The 26,636-nt window shown below is 40.7% G+C and overlaps 1 protein-coding gene across 1 annotated transcript; it reads left to right on the top strand.

Annotated features, from left to right (window-relative positions):
- Nucleotides 1–471: 471 nt before the first annotated feature.
- LOC306755317 (tyrosine-protein phosphatase non-receptor type 7-like) lies at nt 472–26,636 on the top strand (the record flags this gene model as incomplete). Its single annotated transcript, XM_079239662.1, has 11 exons — nt 472–574; nt 11,663–11,796; nt 11,889–12,069; nt 14,442–14,526; nt 14,612–14,691; nt 19,225–19,362; nt 19,482–19,670; nt 21,921–22,117; nt 25,217–25,330; nt 25,431–25,605; nt 26,508–26,636. Exons 2-11 carry the CDS (start codon nt 11,690–11,692, stop codon nt 26,634–26,636), a joined length of 1,395 nt encoding a protein of 464 aa, XP_079095788.1. The 5' UTR covers nt 472–574; nt 11,663–11,689.

Here is a 26,636-nt window from a genome sequence, read left to right as displayed (position 1 = left end):
CTGTCATTCAGCGCAGCGGTGAATAATAACACATTAGTCATAAATGAAGTGATATGAAGTGCATTTAGTCTGATAAATCAACATAAAAACCAGATAATAATGATAACAAACAGGTATTGCTGCCATCGTGGTTTGTCATTTGACACGAATGTTTCATGAGCAGCTGCTGGTGGTGTGTTAATAATCAACGCCTGGAGCATCTTCTCCTCTTCCTCCTTCCTTTCCCTCTCTCCTTCTCTCTGTTTCTACCTGAACATCTCGAATAAGGGCAATAACGAAGAGAAAAACAGGACATGTCTATTCCTGCTGTCTCTTCTCTCTCTCCTTTACTATCACTCTCTCTCCGGTCGCTTGTTTCTTCTTGCCCCTGCTTTCACAGCAAGTTTCATCTGAGGAAGACGAGCAAGCTGAGAAACCTCCAGTTTACACTGCGGCTTCGCTGGTTGTTCAGTTAGTTAACTGGTTGGTTAGTTATCGGCTCTCATCTGGGTTCAGGGAGGTCAGTCACGTAGGTGTTGCAGCTGAGCCGGAGACAGGCAGGAGGATTCATTTCTGACTTCACAGCGTCGTCATGGTAAGCACGATTCAACATGTTGAACTTTTCTGTCTCCAAAACAGAGTTTCTGCAAATATTCAAGGATTATATAAATGTACCTGAAGTTTCCAGTTTCCTGAGTGCAGCGGTGTCAAACATATGGCCCAGGGCCTGAAACCGGCCGCCAGAGAGTCTAATCCGGCCCACAGGATGAATTAGGTACAAATGAAAATAACATATAATTCATTACCTGGAATATCTGAATAAAAGTACCTGTAATATTTTAATCAAAGTAACTATAATTCCACGTTTGTTTAGTTTTTTTATGTTTATATAGAAAACATTTCCAAGGCAGGAACTTGTTTTATCTTTTCCATCTGTCTGACTTCTGGTAGGATAATAAGGTGAATTAGTTCAGGTAGTCAGGATTACTACACGGATGTGAAAATGTACATGTATGTACATGTAAAATAACTTCTAGATCTGAGAAGTTACTCTGGTCATAATGTGGATTTTTCACTTTCAGATACCTGCGATTAAAAGTTTGGTGATATTTTAGATAAAATGTGATCTGGAAGTTTGTAAAAAACTAAATATGTATGATGAATAAAATGTGTAAATGAATTAAATAGAAATGAACAAACAAACATAAAGAAATAAATAAAATTGACAATTTATATATTAAAATATTTTTAAATAATGTTTATTAATAAATTTATAAAAACAGAATAATTTATTCCTACATTTTTAACTCATTCATTGTAGGAGCCATAAATGTAGTTTACGTGGGGACTTACCACTGGGTGGATGGTTGGTGTTACATTGTTGTCATGGTGATATGAATTGGGGTGGATGTGGATCGGTATAGGGCTGAGGAGTTAAAAGGGCATTATCAGCCAGTCATTTGGGTTTTGCTGGAGAAGGGAGCAGGGAAGCCGTAATTTTTGTTGACCACTCTAGTAGATGCACATTTGATGTTGCACACTGACATATTATACTGGTGAAATTGCATCGTGTCCGATCATCAGGCAGTATATGTTTTGTTTTGTTTTTTGTTGTTGTTTTTTTTGTTTTTTTTCTATATTTATTTTGTATTATTGTTTGAATTGTAGAGTTTGTACTGCTGGACCAGAGAGGACAGACGAAAGACAGAAAGAGAAAGGAGAAAAAACACCTCATAAGAAAAGTGAAGAGATAAAGGGAGAGAAAAGGGAGAGAAAAAAAAACTAAACAATAACCCAAAAACAAAAAGAAAAAAAAACAACCTACAGATGTATACATATACACACATACATACACACACATACACACGCATACATACACATACATATACACACACATGTATACACACACACATATATATATATATATATATATATATATATATATATATATATATATATATATATATATACTCCTGGAGTTAATCAAGACATATCTGCACTGTCTAACACAAAAATTGGTGTTCTACGAGGCCTGGGGACTCCGACTTCCTTCCACCGTCCAAAGACATGCATGTTAGGTTAAATTACTCTAAATTACCCATAAGAGTGAATGTGAGCATGAGTGCCTGTTCATCTCTGTGTGTCCCTGCGATGGACTGGCGAGCTGTCCAGGGTGTACCCTGCCTTTCACCCAAAGCCAGCTGGGATAGGCTCCAGCTTCCCTGCAACTCTGTGTCTTGACACACTGCTCTCTAGACTGGAGATACGAAGTAAACCAGAGCATTGCCTCCAATGAGAAATAAATTTCAGCCATTTTAGTTAAAAGCAAGGCATGATTAACCATGTCAAAAGCCTTTTTAAGGTCAAGAAATACTGCTCCCACCACATTGCCCTTGTCTAGGGCAGTCTATGGACTTTTTCATATCTTCAATTAAACAGAGGTTTGTTAATTCAGTTGAGTAATCTGGTCTAAACCCAAACTGTGGATGAAGAAGCTGTCTGGCTTCCAAATACTCCATCAACTGTGTTGCTACGACTTTTTCAATGACTTCAGATGAAATTGGTAAAATTGATATAGGTCGATGATAACATAAAAAATCCTGACTCCCTGTTTTGAATACTGGAGTGATTATTGCTTTTTTCCAAGGATTGGGAAATGCACACGTTCTTATGGACAGGTTAATAAGACAGTTCTATATTTTTTTAAGGAAACAGCTGTTCATGTTGTAAATATCCATGGATTCCGAAGTAGAAAGTAGAAAGTTTATTAATTATTTGTGCCACTTGTGCTTCCGGTACCTCTTTGATAAAAAAATCAATCTGTTCAAACGGTTTTTACTATAACATTTTAAGTGACTGCAGGCAGAAAATCTTTAACTAATTCTCACGAAATATGAATTGAACTCTTTAGCCATGATTGCACTATTATGCCTCTTTTCCATTAGTATCAGCTTCTCTCGACTTAACTCGCTTCAACTCATCTCAGCTTGGTCCGGTTTCTTTTCCATTACAGTTTAGTACCAGGTCTAAAAGGGGCGGGGTTTGTGTGAAATCACTGTGATGTCCGCATTGTGCACGACAAGCTCTATAACAACACAGGACCTAGAGACAATCTGCTACTTGGTCTACGGCTCGCCGGACGCTGACCATAAATTGTTTCCATCCGTTGGAACCACTTCCAGTCTAGTCTGTTTGATGCACTCCGACCGTTGTGTCGATAGTCACTTTGGAGCTTTTTCAGCTTCTCTCGACACTGCTGAAAACTCTGTTGCTCCCCTTTGAGTCGGAAAGCTCTTGGTAGATTTCTTTCATTTCGTGTCACTCCATCTAGTTCCCTCTGTATCCTTTCCTCAGCAACCAAGCAAAGAAATGTCTCCGCCTCAGAGTTGGACCACGGAACAGACTTTTGTTGCGCCATTGCATGTCACGTAATGTAACCAACTTGCGAGTTGGAGTCGCTCTTCCAGTGGTATCACTCCCTGACCTCTGATTGGACGTGCCCCTGACCAATAGCGGCATGCAGTTTGGCGACGTCACAGACAACCCGACTCAACTCGCTTAGAACCTTGCCTGAGGAGTTCCAGAAAAGTACCGGTAAACGGGCACAAAAGGCGAGTGGAAAACCCTACAAGCCAAGCCGAGGTGAGTTAAGCTGAAACAAGCTGATACTGATGGAAAAGAGCCATTAGTTATATTCTTACCATCAACCTTAAGTTATACAATCTCCTTGTGTTGTTTGGATTTGTTGGTTAAATTATTCAAGTACTTCCCAAAGTATTTTATTGGAACTCTGAACATTGTTAATTAGTTGAGTGTAAAATACAGCTTTTGCTTTGTGCAGTTCAAGTACTACTTTATTTCTTCAACTTTTATATATCGAAAGGTCAGTATTGAGTTTTCAACATAGTGATATTTTCAAGGCCAAATTTAGTTTTTTCATTAGTTTTCAGATTTCATAATTTATCCAAGGTACTGTAGATTTTTTTTGTCTAATTTTTATTTGCTTTGTATATTTCATTATTAGTTATGTAATAGTTGCTGTCATAGAATCGCAGCACTCCTCTACTTCCTCTAGAGCTGTAATCTCTTCCCACTTTATGTTATTGAGTTCTCTTTCAAATTGTTCATTTTTAGATTTTGGAACACAGAACTTTATTTTTTCACTGTCAGTTTTACCAAAATACGGCAGGTGCCTTTTGGTCAGCTTTGTAGGAGTATGAATCATGTTATAGTCCGACAGTCCTGTTGTCAGATTATATGTTTTTATTATGCGGTCTGGTTTGTTAATGAATACCAGATCGTTTAGTTTGTCTTGTTATCCTTGTCGGCCCTCTAATCATTTGTTGATAGTTAAACTTTGTAGTAACTGCTTTTAGTTTTTGTAAATGACCCAAATGCGTTGTTGGTTTTGTTTTGTTCTTCACATCTTTTGTAAAGATGAGGGGTTAGCTATCAAACCTGTAGATAGAAATGACTGTAATGCATTTCATTGGCATTTGAGACATACTGCCCATTAAGTCACAAGTATCATCTGCTATGTTTTTTTTATTTTCATGAAACAATGCATGTAGATGAAGAGATGCTACAAACATAACAACCAGGCTGAAAACTTCCCAGTGATAAGCTACAGGAAAGAATAGATGTCGATGGAATTGGGGTACATTTGCCACATGTATACCTACAAATAAGGCTATAGGGACATAGTGAAAAACAGCAAACGACATTATTTTGAACTATATCTGGGAAGCGAGTATTTACCAAACAGATAAATCTTGCTGCATTTGTTGCTGTGGGTTCCTGAATATGTACAGCTGTATGATGTTGACATTATTTACAGGGTAACTACTTTGGTTTGTTTACCATTTCTGCCTGTGTTTCTACAAAGAGAACGGCTGATGTGCGTGCACAAATACTCCTAGCTGTTGACCAATCAGATGCAGCCCGCAGGCGGGGAAGGCGGGGCTTAGGGCGGAGCATTCTCTCTGTGTTTGTTTCTGTTTCTTGATTATTTCCTGCCATTCTGGACTTGCATATTAAAGTAGATGAGCCCGAAATGTGCAGAACAGAGTAACTTTAAAGGTCCTGTGATGGACTGGTGACATTTCCAGGTGCGCCTGACTAGGATCCTGAACTGGGACTGGGATCCTGTATTGCTGGAATAAGCTCCAGCTTCCCTGAGACCATTAATTGGATTAAATGGTTAAAAAAAATTATGTTTCTTTAAATTCTTTGGGATTTTTGTGAAAAAAACCGAAAACAATTACAACATGTAGACTGTTATTATTCACCATTGTTATCTACACTATCCAACCACTACCACAGTTTTCTAATAACTTCTATAAACTGTAGAGGTTTACCCACCAAACCCACCACCGTCACCCTCAAACACTGGTTAGCCATGCTAAACGTTGGCTTTCTTGAATAAAAACATCTGCAACACTGTTTTGTCACCTGCGGCCATTCTTTCGGGAAACAGATCCATATTTCATGACAATAATCACGTTGTAAATCTGAAAAAAGATAAATGGCAGCTGGTTTATGAACAATCTGATCATTAACTGGTTGCTGAACTCTTTGAACCCAACCTGCACCCTACTAAATCCCTGTCTCCAGAGCACCTGTCCTGTCCTCGCCAAGCAGCAGCGGCAGAAGATTCACCTCTAACCAGACAGGAAGAAGCTCTTCCCATCAGTACAAACAATCCCAACATCACTAAGTCATCATCCACTGAGGTGCACAGAAGGCTTTCATTTATACTGACTAGAGAATCAACAGTACATGTAGCCCTTGCTACAGTCTGTACCTCGGCTTCTGTACTAATTAGATAAACACGTCCTGTAAAAAACAACATAACTGTCGTGGTGGCATGGAGGTGAGAACCCAAAACAGGACCCAGAGATGCAGGAAAAAGACGTTTTTAATCCCAATAACAAAACTGAGGGTACGCAGACACAGGAGGTTGACAGGACTAAGCACGTGCACACACAATGGAGCAGCAACTGGGAAGAGAAACCAAGGGGTATACTGGGAAACAGAACAAGACTCAGGTGAAATGGATGAAACAAACGGGACCAGGTAAAGCTAATGAACAGGAACTAAGGCTACACAAGAAACAAGACACAAGGGAACTAAACAGGGAAGACTGCAAACTAAAGCAGGAAACCAGAACTAAAAATACAAAACATACATCATGTGATATGAATTATATAATAATAAAGGATAAAATTTAAGAACTAAGGGGCTAACAACGTGTCTTAGCTTTAGCCCGCCTACCTTTGTTAACTGGTTAGCTCCCACTAGCTCGGTTAGCTCTTAACTACGGGCAGCTTGGAGTTTGATAGATGTCAATCATCCACCTCCACTCTCATGGCCCCCCTTTCGGCTCTACCAGTTTGCCCATTTTTGCATTGGTACTGGGACCCTAAAATGGGACTGGAATCCTGCACTGGGTTTGGGATCCTGTAATGCACTGGGATCCTGCACAGGGACTGGGATCCTAAACTGGGACTGGGATCCTGCGCTGCGTCTGGAATCCCACATTGTGACTGGTATCCTGCAATGGGACTGAGATCCTGTATTGAGTCTGCGATTCTGCACTGGGACTGGAATCTTGAACAGGGACTGGGATCCTGAACTAGGATCGGGATCCTGAACTGGGACTTGGATCCTGAAGTGGGATCCTGCATTGGGTCTGGGATTACGCACTGGGACTGGGATCCTGCAATGGGACTGGGATCCCAAACTAGAATTAAAATCCTGAACTAGGATTGGGATCCTAAACTGGGACTAGGATCCTGCATTGGTTTCAGTGTCCCGCATTGGGACTGTTACCCTGCACTGGGACTGGGATCCTGCATTGGGTTCGAGATCCTGCATTGGGTCTGGATTGTGCACTGGGATAGGGATCTTGCATCTGGTGTGGAATCCTGCATTAGAACTGGGATCCTGAACTGGCACTGGGATCCTGTATTGAGTTTGCGATGCTGAACTGGGACTGTAATCCTGTATTGAGTTTCCGATGCTGAACTGGGACTGGAATCTTGTACGTAAATCTTGCAGAAACATGCGTTTTACACTTGGCAGGCGCAGCAGATCTAGAATCTGCAAGTCGATGAGGAGTGAAACTGAGGTTGGTAACAAAACGAAGGCCAGAGAATGTGAAACTCAACATAAGAAAGAAACATCAGATATATTTTCTCTACTTCTGCAAAGTTTCTATGATTTTGGCACACTTGTTTAATAGATTTGCTATTTTATTTAAAGCAGAGAAGGAGCTGGATGGGTGGCCCAACAAGCAGATAATCACCACTGATCGGTGTGTTAAGTGCGACGATTCAGCGACGTCAAACATTGTTTCTTCCTTTGTGGTAATGGCCAACTCTGAAGGTTCCTACACTTTTCTCCTGGAGGTTGTTGCTGGGGTGTTGCTGCCGTGTTTTCCACACAGCCCCAGCCTCCATAGCAAAACAACTGAAGGTTGCTGAAGTGTTCAAACCGAATCCAGGGAGCAAAAAAAAAAAAAAGATGATTTCAAGGAAAAACCTACCTAAAACAGTGGAATAGCCTTTGCTTTGAATCATAAAATGGCATTGGCACCATGACCAGGACCACCACAGTGAAGCACAGAAGTGGAAATGTGATGGTATGAATTTTCTCGAGTGTAAAACCCATTAAAGGAGATGATCATTAAAGATGGTGCTATGAGTACTGGAGGCCACGCCTTAATACCGGCTGATGTCTTGTTTCCACAGAGGAAGAATATTCCACTATATAAACCAGAGATCACAGAGAATTTGCAGGTTTGTTGACCTGAACTCAGCAGAGCACCTTGCTCAGGGTGTTATGATGAAATAAGAGAAGGAAACAGCAGCACCACCAATCATCACCTGAGAAAACACTCCTGAGGAAAAGACAGAAGGATCCTGCAGAAACGCCTCTACGTGTTTTACACGTTCAGTTGGAGGAGGCCGGCTCTGCACAAAAACTAGTTCAAGTAATTTTGGACTTCGTGTTTTCATGTGATGACTATTTGCGGTGTGTGTGTGTGTGTGTGTATGTTGAGTAAACGTAGGCGTACTAACTTCCTGCTATGAGGAAACTCTTCCGATGGAGACACACTGAAACGTTTCAGAATGAACCAGTAGAAACACATTCTGATGCAATGACACAGACTTGTGTCTGTTTTCTTCATTTTGCTTCATCAGATGGGTTCATAACAGTTTCTCTCTATAATTATTCATACATTTATCTATTTATCAAACAAGTGAAGCAAAGTTTGTGCTGAACAGCTCGTTTTTTTGATCGGAAAGCAGATCAGGAGTCTGGAGGTAAAGCTAAAAAAGAGCAGGAACTTCAGCGGGATCAGGGCGGTGAGTGGATCAATATTTCTGTTTTCACCGAGCTGGACGGGACAAATGGCTGCCAGACAGGAGATATAAACCAAAAGTAGGTGCTTAAAGTCGGCGTTATAGTTTTATACAGCGAGGCAGGGCCAGACGCAGGCTTTATGGGGACACAAGCAGACTGGGATCAATGGGAACCCCCTAGATCCCCCCAGTACAAACCAGTTCTCGGCCTTTACAAGTGTTTGATCATTTTAACACTTCGATTCATTTGCCGTTTTTAAACTTACTGGTTCTGGTTTTTAACCTTACTGCTGTTGAAAATTCAGAAAAATGGTTTTATATGCAGTCATAATTGCGTGTGTCCCACTGAATTTGTATTTGAAGGTAAGAAAAAAGCGTCAGCAGACACATTTATAGTAAACATGACAAGCAGCTTAATGACAGACAGCAGGAGCAGATTTAACTGGTGTGTTTATTGTATTTAATGACATAAATATGTCTTTTTCATAACTTGCTTTTCTTATGAAAATATCTTCAAAATGTATTTCAAGCACACCTTTCACAGCTTAGAAAGGTCAGTTTGATCCTTTACCTGGACAGTAAGACAACAATTATCTGTTAAAAGGCAAATTACTTTGTAAAATGAATGCACTTGGGTTGTTTTAGTCAGCCGAACTGTCGCTGATCTGCTGCTGTATTAATGGCTGTCATTTATAATCTGTCTTGTGCTTAAATCCCACTTACAAACCTTTTTACATAAAACTGTTGCTTCATTATGTGTTTTTAGATTAGAACAACTTCCATGAATATTTGAGTGACAACACGTTTGGTCAAAAATTGTTGATTCTGTTGTTCGGTTCATGAAAATACAACAATAAAGAAAGCACGCGCGACATCACCACTGCTTTCTCTGCTGTTTTAGGGAACTTGGCTGCTGTTTATGTCGACACTTTCAGGTTTCTCACTGGTAAACTGTGTTAGCATGACTAAACACAGTGAGAAGATCCGTACCTTGGCATGATCAGAAGTAAAGAGTTGTTACGCTGCAGGAACATGAGTCAGTAAACGCTATGAAGCATTCACACAATAACTTTGATCCTTGCACACTGCTGAACGATGACTGCAGTTGAGGCTTAGGTGTTTATACCTGTTTCAGCCTCAGATGAAGTGTTAACCAGTCGGTGTATACCCTATCTGTGTGTGATGATGTCGGTGCGAATTCTCTCGAAACAAACGCATTCGTGTTAGATGTCAAATTTCGGTAAATAATAAAACATGTTGCCATATTAAAATAAACAATTATTTGCTCTCAAGCATCTTCCCTGTGAAACAAACGTTGAAATAAACTAATTTTCATCCATTTAATTCCTTCAAGAACAGTTTAGCACCAAGATAATTAGGTGTATTGCTGGTCTTCCTAAAACCATCAATGCAAAAAGACTTAACACACCAGATCCATAAGAATATCACTCTATGAATGTCATCTGAGACTCCTGCATTCACCTGCTGAATGTGGTTTTTAATAATGATTATTTATTGTGTTTTTTATCATCTCAGAGGAAGCTGGGGGAGAGCAGGAGGTAATTTTCTTTACAAACTGCTCGGCGTGGTTTTCCAGACTCCGTGTCGTCCATTATAACTGTCTAATGCACGGATCTGAGTTGCTTCATCTGCTCATAAAGCTCTTTGAATTGTCTTGTACATGAAATGTGCTGTACAAATAAACCCGTCTTGCCTTCTACCATGGTTCCACACAGTAAACTTTTTAAAACAAATGTTTATTTCCTTCTTACAAAACTTGCTAAATATGCTAAAGTATAGGAAGTATTTCATGTTGGCCTCCGTGTACTTTTTATGCTAAACGTTGTCAAGCTACAGCCTGTTTCTGTCACTGAAATCCAGCTGATCTGAATCAGCTGATTAATGCGTTGCTATGGTGACCCCTGTGATGGAGTGATATTCCAGGGATTTAACTCACAAAACTACGTGTGTGTTTATATGAAAATAATGCAGCCAGTTGGCATTAGAATTATCACTCACCATGGTTAATAAAACAAAATTGACTCATTTAATTACAATATTTAATTCTAAATAACACCAAAAGTTTGTCAGTGCGCGATTTACTGGTACACCTATTGCACTGCTGGCGCTTTGCTAATAATTTAGCAACTTCGGTGCTAAATTTAGCGAGTTCTCAGACCCGGCTGGCGACTTGATTTTAAGAAGCGACAAATCTAGCAAATCTTTCTGGCATAATTGGAGATTTTTGGTGGCATATATGAAAGCATGTCTTGTTTACGCTTCTAAATGAAGAGCTCTGATGCAGAAACGGTCCAATAACTGCAGCCATGTTCATCTCTGCTCCGCGACCGGACTAGAAATGAGAAACTGTGTGTTAAAAGTTGCCACAGACTGATCCCACCTTGGTGTTCTGTCAGAAAATACTGCCTATTAATGAAAAGTGAGGTGGTAAACAATTAAAAAGTACTATGTTGTAGACACAGTACATGTTGTACATGTTGTAGACTCTTAATTAGAAAATAGTTGGAGTTGTTTGTTGAATTAAAATTGCTCTCAACATTCGACCCGTTCAGTTTTAGCCAAGAATATTTCCTATTTCTTTTTCTACTTTTTAAAATAAAATGCAATTTTTTCCAGACACTAATGGAACTTGAGTTTACTATTGTCTGTACTGTGACCCTTACTTAATTCAGTTTTCCACAATATTCCTTTTAAATAAATAGAAAATATGTTGCTTTTGGGGGGAAATATATTGTTTTGCAAATTAATTTAGATGAATTAATTACAAAGCCTCTGATTAATGACATTAATTTTTAAAATTGAGTCCCACCCCTACTTTAAACATAAAAAGTTAAACTTCACAAGGCACATTTGGAAATATATCTGCTTTTATTACACTGAATATCTTCTGTTTTAAATGTTATATTTACCAATTCATCTGGGCCACACTGATGCCTCTGGCAGGCCAGTTTGGGTCCCGGGGCCGTATGTTGACAACCATGGTTCACCATATATTGTGTGTGTGTTAAACTGGTCTGATGGATGCATGTGGGGCAATTTATAGTGGTGCGACTGGAACATACAGGTTTTAGTTCAGGCTGAATCATTGTTTTGTCTGAATCTAAAAGGGAAACGTGAAGTTTTTGTCTGAATCTAAAAGGGAAACGTGAAGTTTTCATGATGTGAATCTTTAGTTCGAGGCAAAGCTGCAGCTCAGCTTATTGATCAACCTAAACTCATCAGTTTCATCTGATCACTCGTTATTAAGACGTAGGAAGCAGGCTTCCCTGACGTCGACCATCTCTTTTCTCCTGCAGCGTGATGCACAAACATAACCCTTCACCATGAACATGTCGGCAGTACGCTCGGCCTCCCCCCCAGCTGAGGATCCAATGACTCCTCCACCCATGACAACACCTCCTCGCAAAGCCTCGGTTCGCCTCCAGGAGAGGTGGGTGTCACAGAAAACTTTTACATGATTCTAAAATATCTGGTCTGAAATAATTCTCCACCTTCTTAACGTTGGCTTTGAAATCGCTGCAGACGAGGCTCAAACCTGTCTCTGCTGTTGGACGTCAGCGCCTTGGGGGTGGACACCATGTGCTCCGTCACCACCCCTAAAGAGGTGTGGCTTCAGGTGCTTCACACATCTTCCCGGGCGCTCACACACACTCTGCTCCAGGAGGCCGCCAAGGACATCAGCACACTGAACGCAGAGTACCAGGTACGCTGGTGACGATATTTGAAGAAGAGGGGTGAAGATTTTCTCTTCTTTCTCCACCCGGATTTCACCATTCTGCGCTTGTTTGTGTCCGTGCGACTGCTGAGACTCTTAAATGCATATTACGTCAGTAACCAGAAGGTTCCACTAGAGGGCGCACCAGCAAAGTCAGAGTGGGATGGGCCATACCGACATGTTTCCCTTTCATACAGCAGTGGTTTATGGTACCTTTTCCCTTTAACATCAACACGATACATACTTTCTGCATTTTGAAAGAAATATAAAATTAGCTAAGAGGCAACTGTCCCTCCCACCATGGAGCCTTGTTTTTTTTCTGGTTTTTCTGACCAAAGCAGTGAAAGAACGCTGCCAAAAATCCTGTGCTTGCAACCTCGCAGCGTTGTGAACGAAACTCTGAAAATTTGAGGTTTGAAACTCTGAAAAAAAAAAAAAGCAGTGTTGCAGCCAGGCCTTGCATACAAAATGATGTTTGCAGAAGATTTTAACATTTCAAAACATGCCGACAGCAGTTCTCAGGTCTCTTTATGAGGTTTCAGAAGGTTTTTGCAAGCGAACGTGATGGGACAACAAGGTCATTTTTAGAACTGTGAAAATGTCGACTTGAAAACAGCAAAGCTGCAACAAGAGGTTTGTACCTCTGAACATGTGAGGCTGAAACTCTGCAATATGCATGCTGCACTTAAGTAAAAAAAAAAAAAAAAAAAAAAAAAAAGTATAAAGATATGCTTGCAGAGATTCAAACTTTTTTCCAGACTTTCAAAATACTTTTCAAAGTCTGAAAACTTTAATTCAGGTTTTCAGTGTTCACAAACTTTCAAGGTGTCAAAACGTTTTGGGTTTATGGCAGGATTCTCATCCCATAAAAGGGACTGACTGTGTCACGCCGGTGGTGAAGGTGTGGAGCCAAACGCAGAGATGAGAAACAGATGCAGGTTAAAGACTGATTTAATGCAAACAGAAGAACTCAGGGAACACAATGATCCAGTAACTCAAGACAAAAACTGGAGGTGTATAAAATACACAACGAGGCACAGGTGAAACAAATTAACTGAATGAACCCAAGGTGAACTACTGAACACAGACAAAGGCAAAACAGGAACAACCTACAAAATAAAACAGGAAACCAGGAACAAAGGACACAGCAAAACATAACCTCATGACTGACTGGAACCAGGAATCTACGCGCTGCTGGACGACTAGTCCACGTTGGGAGGGCTGGTGCGTCACAGCTTCAGAAATTACACACAAGATGGAGGTGATTCATAAAGACAGTGGCCCTTGTTCTTCAGTGTGTAAAGAATTACTGTGAGGATCCAGAAATTCAGCCACACACAAGGAGCTGTAAACAACCAGTTTGTTGGTGAATGAGGAAAGCGAGACGACAACGAGCAGAGGATCAGTCCAGGTGACTGGGCAGCTGTTAGAATCCAGCCTCCAGATGGAGGCAGGGGGTAAACAGAACGGTAAGTACTCATCCAGGACAAAAGACAAGGCTCGGGATCCGAAGACAAAGCAAGGGTCTGTGACCAGAAGATCCAAGAACGTTAGAGGTGTCCATCGTGGGCGAGGCAAGGTGGGTAATCCTGGGACGTGAAGCAGTAGGTCGGCAACTGGAGACGATCCGTAGACCGCTGGAACACAACTAGACATGAATCTGCTGATAATCTGGCAGAGGGGAAGCGGTTGGAGAGAGTTTAAGTAGGTTGAGAGACATGAAAACCAGGTGAACTGAATGAAACTGATGAGAAACAGCAGAAGCTATTAGGAAGCCACGGGTGGATAGAGTTTCCACTGATGGGTGCCGGCCGATCAGGGAGGAAAAACATGACAGTGAGTCCACCGCTGGACCTCATGACCCAGAACGATCTCATGTTGTTCAGAGAGCCAATGTTTCTCTGTTTGGGTGGAATTAGAACCTGGGATGTGGTTCCCATGTCACACAGCAATGAGCCGCCATCACGCGACTTCTCGCTTTGACCTCCCATCTGAAGCCTCGGCTTTAACGTTTAAGGTTCCCGTTTTTGTTTTTGACTCGCCACATCCTGACTTGCTGATGAAGAACCTGCAGATATGGATGCGGTTTGGACAGAACAACCGCGTTCCCTCTGCTTGTTGTTCAGCGTGTTAGGAGGCAGCGATGTGCGAGTTGGTGGATGTGGAGCTGACTGTGAACCGAGGTGAGAAGGTGTCATGCTGATGAGCCCGAACTTTGCTTCGTATGGACGCTCCTGCTAACGTTTTAACAGGAAGCTCTCTGCTTTCTCTCACGTTTCCTTCATTGTTTCCTATTAAAAACCTTCATTTACGTCATGAGATGAGGTGCGATTATAATATTCTCCCTGTTTCCTCAACAGAAGATCCCTCCAAACTTCGTGAACGCTGCAGATCTCGATGCTCCAGGACACACGATGAAGGACAGATATAAAACCATCCTTCCCAGTCAGTGACTCATGTTTGTCTCAAACGCTACAAACTGCTGTTTTCATGTCTTTTTAAGCACCGCGGTCTGTTGTTTACGCTGTAGACCCTGAGACCCGGGTGGTACTGAGGAGCCTGGAGGAAGAGCCGGGGCCAGACCGCTACATCAACGCCAACTACATCAGGGTCAGTGTTGTGTTTTATGGGTCCTCAGGCCTGCTGAGTGCAGCAGCGCATCAGGAAAATGTCACAGAAAAACATGGAAACTTTAGTTCCATGTTAGTTGTTAATGTTAATAAGAATGAAACAGCTTGTGTTTCAGTTTTACTGCAGAGTGAGAACAGAAAAATCACAAGTCACTTTTTCCTTTTCAACAAACTCTGAAGCGACTTATCCACACAAGTCCAGTCTGGGCCACACACCGTTGGGCTGTCAAACATTAGTTTGGAAACAAATCCCACAGATTTGTTGATAATTGATGAGAGTGAGCAGTAAATGACCTGAGAGCTCTGACTACCGCACACCAAGCAGACACACAGAGTTCCTCTCTGACCTTTACTTTCCATCCTCTGCAGTTTCTTTTATCACTGACAGCTGATTTGGACTGAACTTTCAGGAAAATTCTGGCATTGAGGCATCTTAACTGGGCTCAGACTGGGAAAACACACCACAGACAGCAACATCAGACGCCGTTAAAGAGGCAGTGCAAATCTAAATGAAATGTTAATGGCAGAAAAATGTAAGATTTGTAGATTTATATTTACTTGCTGTGAGTTTTTGTTTTTCCAAAGTGCAACACGATCATCACCAGACGGAGTTTAGGTGACAAAGGAAGTAAGAGAATAGAGTCAAGTGTGATTTCAGTGTAAAAGCTGAGGTGTGAGTTTGTGCAGTATGACTCATCCAGTCGCTGACATATAGTATAAATAAATATGTTCTTTTGTTTTCATAATGAAAAACAAGGTAAAAATTAATTTGTTGGCGGAGGCAGTCACATGTTTGTGTGTGTTGAGACTGAGACGAATATATGGATATATGGTTAAATTAATGTACTGTACTTTATGTAAAGATTGTACGCCAGATTATCAAGAATATTGTGCTGTCCTCTATATAACTTGTTTAAGTGCCAATAAAGAAAAAAAAAAAAAAAAAAAAAAAAAAAAAAAAAAAAAAAAAATATATATATATATATATATATATATATATATATATATATATATATATATATATATATATATATATATATATATATATATATATATATATATATATATATATATATATATATAAGAATGAATAAAAATAAAATAATCCTGTTGAGAAACCTGATGGGCTACAAAATAGAAAAGAAATTCTGATACTTAAATAACAGGATAATAAAAGTCAAACTACAAGCTGTAATGATGAATCTGCCGTCCGTCTGGATTGTTTAGGGTGTCAAACTCCAGTCCTCCAGGTCCGGTATCCGGCAGGTTTTTGGTGTTTCTCTCCACCAACACGGCTGATTCAAATCAAAAGGATCCAGCAGCTTCTTGTCAATGTATTTATGAATGTTGGTCAGGTGTGTTGGAGGACAGAGACAACAAAAACCTGCAGGATACCGGCCCTCGAAGACTGAAGTTTGACACCTGTGGCTGAGAAGACCGCATCATGATGTCTTCATCCTTCATCCACTGAGCTGTAGCTGTGTCCTGCTCCTCGACAGGTTATTCTGAAAGTTATTCAGATTAGTAAAATGCTCTTAATGTAACTTATCCAACCAATGAGCATCTGGACCCAGGTGGATGTGACACTGGTGAATCGCAGGACAGTGGCTAGCTGTTGCCGTGGCAACAGTGTGGCTTTTGGGCTGGATGATGGAAAAAGGAAAAATCATCTGCTCTTTCAAGCTAAAGACGCTGTTTGGCAGGGTTTGCTCCAGGTCTGCGATTGGTCAGACGCTACAAACTCCACCCCCTTTAGCAAAGTCGCGCACCAGGGCCGTAACGATATGCTTTCTCCCAATTCGATTTGATTCAGATTTTTTGGGTGCCGCTTCGATTTAAATTGCGATTCTCCATTTTGTTCGATATTGCGGAGTTTTGTAGATTAAAAACAAAAAAAATGATCAAACTTGTTTTTGCAGGTAATTTTTTCTTGATTTCAGTTCGGAGAAAACAACCCAGTCGCCAGACCATCATTCTGCTGCTATAATGCCCAAGAAGACAAGTAAAAAGATCAATAAAACCAATAAATATGACAAAAAATTTTTTATAGTGGATGTTTTTATTTAACTGAGAGAAAAAAAAGATTTTTTTTTAACAAAGAAATCAATTTCAAAATTCTGAAACAAAAACATCTGGATTTTTGGCTTTGTGATTAGATTTTCCCGCCCCTATCGTGCACCGATCACAATGAGAAAACCCTTGGGTTGAACAGCCAGTCGATGCGTTGAAACCAGCTCCGTAGTATCGTTTCTCACGGTTGGAGTTTTAATTCCACTTTAATTCAGAATAAAAGTTAATTCCGCTTTGAACAGGTGAAAAATGACCATGTAAACACCTTATTCCCAATGAAAAAGTCTATTTGGATTTAAACTTAATTCCAATGTAAGTGGCTCATTTATTCACATTTTAAATCCAAACTGATTAATTCCTCTATTATGTAAACCTTCGTTCCGATCGAAGTTAATTCCGATGGTTCTGCGCGTACTCCGGACCTTGTCCCGTCCCGATGACGGACATAATCTGAGCGTTGTTTTGCCTCCCATATTTGTTAGTCTATCGTCGTTTTCAGCTGGTAAAAAAAAGTGAATTTGCATGCTTGTGTCAAGCTGCTGCTTCAAAATTATAATCAGAATAACAATAAAACTGGTATTATTAGTTTTCCATGTTGGCAAAAAAAAACGAGAAGCAGGAAGCGATTTTTGTTTATTTCCGGTAGACGTCAGTACGCCATGCCCCCTGTCCAATCAGAACCCTTCCCAACCCGCCGATATAAAAGAACGTGTTACCATGTTATCCAAAATTAGGAGTTATTATTTCCATGTAAACTTGTAGGAGAATATCATTAATTTGGAATTATTTAATTCTGAATTAAAAAACATCATGTAACCGTACAAACTGTCAACCCAGGTGACACAGAGGCATGTTCGTCCCACTTTGCAGCGCAGGCCTCAGGTCTGATGGGAAATGTAGCCAAATGAAGAAGTTATGTCCGTGCAAACATGCCGAGATGGCCTCTAAGACTCCAGGAAAGTCGGCTGGTCAACAGATGCTAGAAAACTTAGCAAACCTGTTTTAGTAGGAACTTGTTTCAGAATTTAAACTCCTGAATCGTAATGTTTTCCATGAAGCTGAAACAGAAATCTAACGGCTTAATGTTAGATTAACCCTACACCATTTACTGTAGACGTCTTCTCGTTTGTTTCTGTGTGTGTGTGTGTGTGTGTGTGTGTGTGTGTGTGTGTGTGTGTGTGTGTGTGTGTGTGTGTGTGTGTGTGTGTGTGTGTGTGTGTGTGTGTGTGTGTGTGTTGGACAGCTAAACAAACAGAAACTGAAGTAAAAGTCGTCGGTTTGTCAGCCTGGGAGTCTGACATCCAGGAAAACCACAGGAAGTGAGGGAGGAAGTAACATGCCCCTCACTCCCCCCCTTCCCGTTATCACCAATGCATCCCTCACACTTTGCCACGGTTGCAGGGACTGTGTGTGTGTGTGTGTGTGTGTGTGTGTGTGTGTGTGTGTGTGTGTGTGTGTGTGAGAGAGAGAGAGATTTTGACAGTTTTTGTGAAGCAGCTGCTGTGCTTTGTTCATCCGTAGAGATAGAAAGTCAGGGTGACTTGTGACCTGCTGATTGTACATTTCACAGTTGTTGAACAGAAAAGTCTTAATCATTCACTTCCTGTCTGATGAGATCAAGGATGTGGGCTGTTTCAGAAGCAGAGGGGATGTGGATAAGTTGTGGCTTTCTTAATGCAATAACACAAAAACAAAAACTGACTATTACTCTTTTATTTTTCATTTAATACATTTTCATCAGTTTAAAAAACCCCCACATGTGATCACTTACGCCTGAAACGATGCTGAGACTGCCCCCAAGTGGTTGGAACGTGGTACGACAGGTAGATCTGACTGTCTCTGCTGTCCCTGAGGGAAAAACATCTCTGCAGCCAGCAGCTGCATGTGTAAACCTGCACTCAGGTTCATTAAATGTACATTATTTATCAATCCCATTGAGAGATAAAAAAGTTTGTTCAGCATTGATCACGTGGGACAGTCCCTTCAGTTTTACTGCACATCTTCACAGATCACTGCAGTTAGTTTGTAATCATGAGGTTAAAACATTTTCATAAAAGTCTGATTTACACGGAAACCTGAGATAAATTTACCTGCACTGGTCGTGGCTTTTTATAAACTACACGGTGCAAAAGCATAAATATATTAACAACCTCAACAGTCTAGCAATTCATTTCTCTAAATGATGTTTTTCTGAGATGTTTCTTTTCCTAAGATGAGTTTCTATTTAACACGTTGTTCCTTTTGTGTCGGACACATGATTCGTTTTGTCTTTGTTCAGCTTTGTTCTCTCCGACAACGATCAGCTCTTTCAGACATCTGAATGCTGCTTTGGGGCTTTGCAGAACTTTAAAGATAACTTCATCGGTTCTGATCACATTAAGTTGTCTCTCAACATCTGATTGATTGACTGATTGTGACGTTTGATTCCTTTTCTGTCCTGCAGGGCTACAGAGGGGCTCCAAAGGCCTACATCGCTACCCAGGGGCCAATGCTCCACACTGTCGGGGACTTCTGGGACATGGTGTGGCAAGAGAGGAGCAGCATCATCGTCATGGTTACCAGGCTGAAGGAGAACAACGAGGTGAGGAAGCAAAGGTCGTGGTTTCTTTCATGCTGAGTCATTTTAAACCGTTCTGAATACGGAGCAGCCAGAAGGTGAATTCTTTCATCATCCAACTTATCGCTTTGTGTTTGTTCCAGAAATGTGAGCCTTACTGGCCACAGCCGATGGAGAGGACAGAAAGGGTAAAAGAGGAGGACGAGGAGGAAGAGCAAGGTCAGGGGGAAGATGAAGAGGAAGCAGAGAGTAGTAGATTTGGAAGATTCCTTCTCAGCGTAAAAAGCAGCCAAGAAAAAGATGGCTTCACAGTCACAGACATGGAGATCAAGGTACAACTTCTGTCTGAATTGCTTTGTTTTCAGCATTTCAGCATTCCTCCAGCACTCTGGGAATCTTCATCTTCATCACTGATTTCATGTATTTTTTCAGGAATAAAATTGACACTATTAGAGATCAAATTCAGCATGGAATAAACTTTCATTGTTATGCAGATGATACTCAACTATACTTATCCTTTAAACCAGATGAAACAAATCAGCCCAATAGGCTACAAAATTGTCTTATTGACATAAAGACTTGGATGTCTAGAAATTTTCTCCTCTTAAACTCAGATAAGACTGAAGTAATTCTCGTTGGATCTGAAAAACTCAGAGCTAAATTTTCCAGTTTTATAATGAACCTGGATGGCATTACTTTAGCTTCCAGTGCTACAGTGAGAAACCTTGGAGTAATATTTGACCCTGACCTGTCCTTTGGCCCACATATTAAGCAGGTTACTAAAACAGCCTTCTTTCATTTATGTAATATAGCCAAAATTAGGGACATTCTGTCTCAGAGTGATGCAGAAAAACTGGTTCACGCTTTTGTTACTTCGAGACTAGATTACTGTAACTCTCTATTACTGGGCTGTCCTAAATATGCCCTGAAAAGCTTTCAGCTGATCCAGAATTCTGCAGCCAGAGTCCTGACCAGAACCAGCAGGAGAGATCATATTTCTCCAGTTTTAGCCTCTCTTCATTGGCTGCCTGTTGAATCTAGAATAGAATTTAAAATCCTTCTCCTTACATATAAAGCCCTCCACAACCAGGCACCACTATATATCAAAGACCTCATAGTTCCTTATATACCAAGCAGAGTACTTCGTTCGCAGACTGCAGGCTTACTTGTGGTTCCTAGAGTCTCAAAGAGCCGAGCAGGAGGCAGAGCCTTTGGTTATCAGGCCCCTCTCTTATGGAATAAGCTCCCAGTTAGTGTTAGGGAAGCAGACACCCTCCCCACCTTTAAGACTAGGTTGAAGACTTATCTTTTTTTATAAGTCCTACAGCTAGGGATGGTTAGCATCCCTTAGTTATGCTGCTATAGGTTTAGACTGCTGAGGGACATTTCCTGATACACTGAGCTTCTTTCTTTTTCTCTTTATCTCTCTCTTTTATCCCCCCCCCATAACAGTGTTGCATCATTAACATGTATGTCTCCTGTCTCAGCAGGTCTCCCTGGCCGGGAGCAGCAGTTCCTGTTGTCTGTTGTCTTTCTGTCCTCTTCCCCCCACACAGCAGAGGCAGATGGCTGCCTGTCCTGAGCCGGGTTCTGCCGGAGGTTTCCTTCCTGTTAAAAGGGAGTTTTTTCCTTCCCACTGTTGCCAGTGTGCTTGCTCAGGATGGGAGATTGAGTTGGACTCAACTCAATCTGTTGGTTTCCTTATATAGGCTATTATGAATTGGCCTTCATTATGTTTTCCCCTCTGTCTGTAAAGCGTCTTGAGATGGCATTGCCGTGATTTGACGCTATATAAATAAAGTTGAATTGAATTGAATTGAAATCATTTTCCTGATGAAGATGCGCCACGTATAAGTTACTGTAAAAAAAAAAAAGAGATTCTGCACTAAGTGATTCTGTTTTGCAGCTGAAAACTTTGAGATTTTCTCGTTTTTCAAAGTGACGACGTTGTCCTGGAAAATGACTTGTATGCTTGTAGCAGCAGATTGAGGAAGATGAGGGAATGAAGGGTTTGTCTGCTTTATTGTTACCGTAGTAGGTAAATAAGTAACTGTATATAGCAAAAAACATCTGGAGGAAAAAGTTTAAAAATCTTAAATGGTTTCTGTTATCTGTTTAATTCCTCCTGGAAACAGAGACGTGAGAGAATGATGTGCAGATCAGAAAAGGTTCGGACACTGCTGATCTGTGCGTCAATGCAATAAAGTACTAATAAATTCATTTCACATCAATTTAGCCTTATAATCTGTCTAAATCCTGAAAATATAATATTGCATGTTGGCTGGGATTAGTAGGGTTGGGATTTTATATGATTTTTTTTTTTATATATAGATAAGTAAAAACAAACAAAGACCTCATGGAAAATAACAGGAATGAGTTGGAGAATGAAAGCTCAGTAAAAAAAAAGCAGACGTCCTCACATAGAGATTTGAGGTAAACCAGCTTTTATGCTAATGGACAAAGTCATTCTAAATCTTTTAATCATCTAATCTGATTCTGCTTTCACATGATGTCACTTCTAAATAGTACTACCTTAATCGTAATCATTATCATCAAGATCACCTTCCTCTTTGCATGTGCAGCTGTGCTCTGAACATCGTCAAATAAGACACTACTGGTTCACCTCTTGGCCCGACCACCACATCCCACAATGCATTGCTCCTTTGCTGAGACTGGTGGAGGAGGTGGAGACGTATAAGAAGTCCCTACAATTTTCCACCAGCACTCAGCCAATCTCAGCCTCAGTTCCTGGTCCTGGACCAATCATCGTCCACTGCAGGTTGGTCCGTCACCATCTACAGCTACATGCGTGTTTACATTTTAATTATTTTGATAAAAAAGAGAAAAAAAAGAACTAATTTGGTGTACATTTATACAGGTTGGGGAAAACAAATTCTTTAAGTTATAAATCACCTTTTCTGTCTTTTTTTTCTAGAGAGTTGATGTTTAGTTGGGAGGATGGAAACTCTTTAAAAAAGTACTTTTAGTTTAAACTAGATTTTAGTTTTTGTATCATGCCAACAACCAGACAAATGAGCAAAAACAAAATGTCAGTGAGCACAATCTATCTCATCTCTTTTGCAGGAGAGCGTTAGTAGCACAGACCGAATATGAAAGATAGACGGAGCCTCCGGCGGTTAATGCCGAAGTGCCTAAAACTGCAGTTCCCCCCTCATCCACTAGGGGCTGCAAAACAGAGTGAATTCCCATACACTCCCATGTTAAAAAGACCAACTTAACAGCAGAAATAAACATGTTTACAGCCTGGTTCAAAAATTAATTTTCAGTTTAATAGATCAGGTTTACCTTCATGACGGCTGTGGGGGGAGTGAATTTTTTTCTAACTCGCCCATTTAAAAGTAATTTAATCTTGAATTCTGCATATTTAGGGGCGTGTTCTTTTGATTGACAGATATCCGATCTCCCGCTTCAAGTAAGAAGAACGTAAAACAACCGCTGTTTTTAGCCAGTTAACAACGTGACTTAGCTTTGGCCTGCGTAGCAGGTTAGCTCGGTTAGCTCTTAGCTACAGGCAGCTCGGAGTTCACTCGATGTCAATCATCCTCCATGACTCACAGCCCCTGTCTCAGCTCCACCTCTTTGCTCATATTTGTATTTTCCGGGCGAGACAACACACATGCCTCTGGTGATGGTAGGAACCGCCCACCGAGCTCAATTGAGCTCTTCAGAAACCTCTGGATGACGTCACGGAGGCTCCGTCCATCTTTTTATACAGTCTATAGCTAATAACCAGTATTCAAGTTTAATCTAGCTAATTCTGGCATACTAGGAAAAAAAAGCAGGAGATTTAGCATGTTAGCAAGTATGCTAGTTGCCAGCAAGATACAGTATGCTAACGCTGCGGTAGTCTAGGATATGTTAGTTTTAGTGTTTGATGTTAGATTTAGATAGATTTAGGATTTAGGTGTAAAATGGATGATTTCTTCTCGAGTTGGGTGGGAAGTAGCTTTTTTATTTAACAGATGGCATACTTACTTATCATTAGGCAGATCAGTTGTTAGCATCAGCAGCTAGATGGCCTCCTATTACACATCTGATTTTTGCCATCTGCTCAATAGTCTGAATTATGTCCCTCTTATTGCTCTGTAGACTTTTGCCCAGTGAAATGGTTTCACTGCAGTGTGGTCGTATTACCAAACACTTTCTGAAAAGCTCTATGATAATGGTTTTTGGTCACTGAGCCGTGAAACCAAGCGGTGATTTGCAACCAGAGCAGCAGATACGCAGAAAACTGCTTCCTGGCTGAGAAGGTGGAGCAGCCAGCTGTGGAGGGGAAGACAGATTATAGTATGTTGTGGTTTATAAATGGGCCACAACATATCTTTGAATGCAAATTATCTCCTGTCAGTTCATCCAAAAACGCATTTCTAAGCATAAACCTTGGCCATCACTTTTCACAGTCAATAGTAATGCTTAGATGGATAAAATTAACACAGTACTGTGTAACTAGAAAATTTCTGAAGAAATTTGATGGCAATGCGATGAAATATGAATATTTATTAGCTAAGACGTCATGATGGAAAATGTCAGAAGTTGAATGGTTGGTGTGGTGACAGAGAAACTGACAGATGGGTTGCAAAAAGACATTGTTTCATCTTGGATTGTGGCTCTGATGCTTACTAGTTCTCAGCCTTCGTTTTTGCCACATCTTCACTGAAATTAACATTCCAATATTCCTGCTGTAGATCCTGTTGGTGTGGATCAGTGAGTCGATGTCTCGCTCACTCCTAACGTACAGATTGATATCATCATGTAGACGAAGTCACTGATGGTGGCCCAATTCCCAAGGCGGTATCCATAGCCAGTCTTGTTGAATATTTTCGTGAGGCCTTTGCAGAACAGCAGCAGGGAGGGCATCTCCTTGATACATGCCACATTTGATGGAGACTTGTGCAATTGGCTTGAAGTTGGCCTCCAGGGTGGTCTGCCACAGCCTCATTGAGTTTGCAATGAAGACTCCTAGACTGCTGTTGATCTTGTACAGCTTCAGACATTCCAGGATCCATGTGTGTGGCATTGAGTTCTAGGCTTTCTGGTATTAATCCAGGCGGTGCACAGGTTTGTCTGTCTGGTTTTGCAGTCTCGGGCGACTGTTCTGTCAACCAGCAGCTGGTGTTTGGCTCCTCTGGTTCCTTTACCAATGCCTTTCTGTGTCTCCACCATGTATTGGTCCATGTGCCCACTTACCTTAGCCACTATGATGCCTGACAGGAGCTTCCATGTCATGAAGAGACAGGTTATTGGCCGGTAGTTGGATGGGACTGATCCCTTCTGGGGGTCTTTCAGTATCAGGACTGTTCGTCCCTTGGTCAGCCATTCAGGATGAGTCCCATCCCTAAGGAGTTGGTTCATTTGTGCTGCCAGGCGTTCATGGAGTGAAGTCAACTCTTTAGCCAGAAGGAATGGATCATATCAGGGCCAGGCGCTGACCAGTTCTTCATACCCGATATTCTGTGCTGGATATCTCCCACTGTGATAGCAACTGGACCTTGTTCAGGGTGGGACCTGTAGTCTGCTATTCTGCTCTTAGTTCTTTTAATCACTGTGTGGTGGTTCTTTCTCCTATATGTTTTTCCAGTATTGTTCTGTCTCTAGCCTTGGTGGGTTAGCTCGTATGGTATTACCATGCCATTAGGAGTACAATGTAGCTAGGTTAGTCGAGAACAACTGGTTTATTTCCCCATTTATCTCTTGTCTGTCTATCTATCTATCTATCTATCTATCTATCTATCTATCTATCTATCTATCGATCGATAGAATACTATAAACATATTAACAAATGTGTCGCTTAACGCTTACAGCACTGGCACCTGTAATAATGGAAGTAAACATGATATCTTTCTCCATGTGTCCACAGTGCAGGTATCGGGAGAACAGGCTGTTTCATAGCCAGCAGTATTGGCTGCCAGCAGCTCAGAGAAACTGGTCAGGTTGACATCCTGGAGACGGTTTGTCAGCTTCGGCTCGATAGGTGGGTCTTCATCTCCCTTCATATGTAATGTCTGTTGTCCTGCTTGTGATGTAACGTAACGCTTCTTCCTGACATCTTGAACTCCCATCATTCTTTACAGGGGTGGTATGATCCAGACCACAGAACAGTACCAGTTCCTGTACTCCACATTGGCTCAGTACAGCTGCCAGCTGCACCAGGACCAGGTACATCACCCACTGCTAAAGCTGCTACGAGACCGTCACAAGACCACATCTCTGATTATTACTTCCATTTCAGATGAAAGAAAGAAAGAAGTAAATCAGTTATAAACATTTTTTTGGGAATAAAGTGTTTGAACTACAACACAAATCCCTGAACCTTGAACAGTTGATCTAAATAGCTAATATTGTAAGAATAATTAACTGCATTATATTTCTGATCAAATGTTCCAGTTTTTCTTCTGGCTTGTGATGATGAAATCTCAATTCAGTCAATAATAATCATTAAAATTATATATAAATAATAGCTAAATTACACCTCCGTGATATATTTGACTATATATGACTTGACAGGTGTGATTATTATCATTATTCAAACCTGAATGAATAGAGGAGAAAAAATGTTTCTCTTGTACCATGATTTATTCAGCTCAACAAAATGTTAAGAGCAGCAAGATTATTATATTCAATTTATTTTTAATAAGTCTTTTAATATGTGTCCTTAATATTGCAGAAAACGTAACTTTAATCAAATTTGAAGAATTTTTTTAATCTCTTTCATGTCTTGGAGATAATTTCTCCTTATTCAGCTTCTACAGTAGGACTGTATGAACCAGTTATTTCAGTGAGAATAAACAGGTTTCTCCATGTAAACATAACTATTAATCTGATTGGATGAGTCTGATCTGACTGAAGTGTTTATGTGGGACGTTTTTATTCTGATTGGACCATCAACATGATTAATAATTAATTACAGCAGCTGAGTAAAGTGCATGTAAAAAATGAAATGAAAAAAAGTTGATGACTAAATGTTTTATGTGTAACCGAGCCTAAAAAGTCGCTGAAAGTTTGTCTAAGATAGCTGGAAGTTACAGAAGAACCAGGACTGGAACCCGGTTCTTTAACTCACCTCAACCAAACCTAACCACGTTCTATCAGATGCAGAAAGCTTTGACTGCTGTTCCCAGCACTATGAAAACATGTTTTCTTTCCTCCAGGAGCAGAACCAGTCCGCCACACTGCCGCAGAACCAGCAGAACCAGCAGAACCAGCAGAACCCACAGAAGCAGGAGGACCAGATTAGCATAAAGCTGCAGAACCTGCATCTACTGAACAGGAACAACTGA

This window comes from Telmatherina bonti (genome assembly GCF_933228915.1).
Source record: "Telmatherina bonti genome assembly, chromosome: 4".
Classification (NCBI taxonomy): domain Eukaryota; kingdom Metazoa; phylum Chordata; class Actinopteri; order Atheriniformes; family Telmatherinidae; genus Telmatherina; species Telmatherina bonti.
Note: the sequence above shows the minus strand (reverse complement) of the source record. Positions and strands in the feature narration are given on the sequence as shown.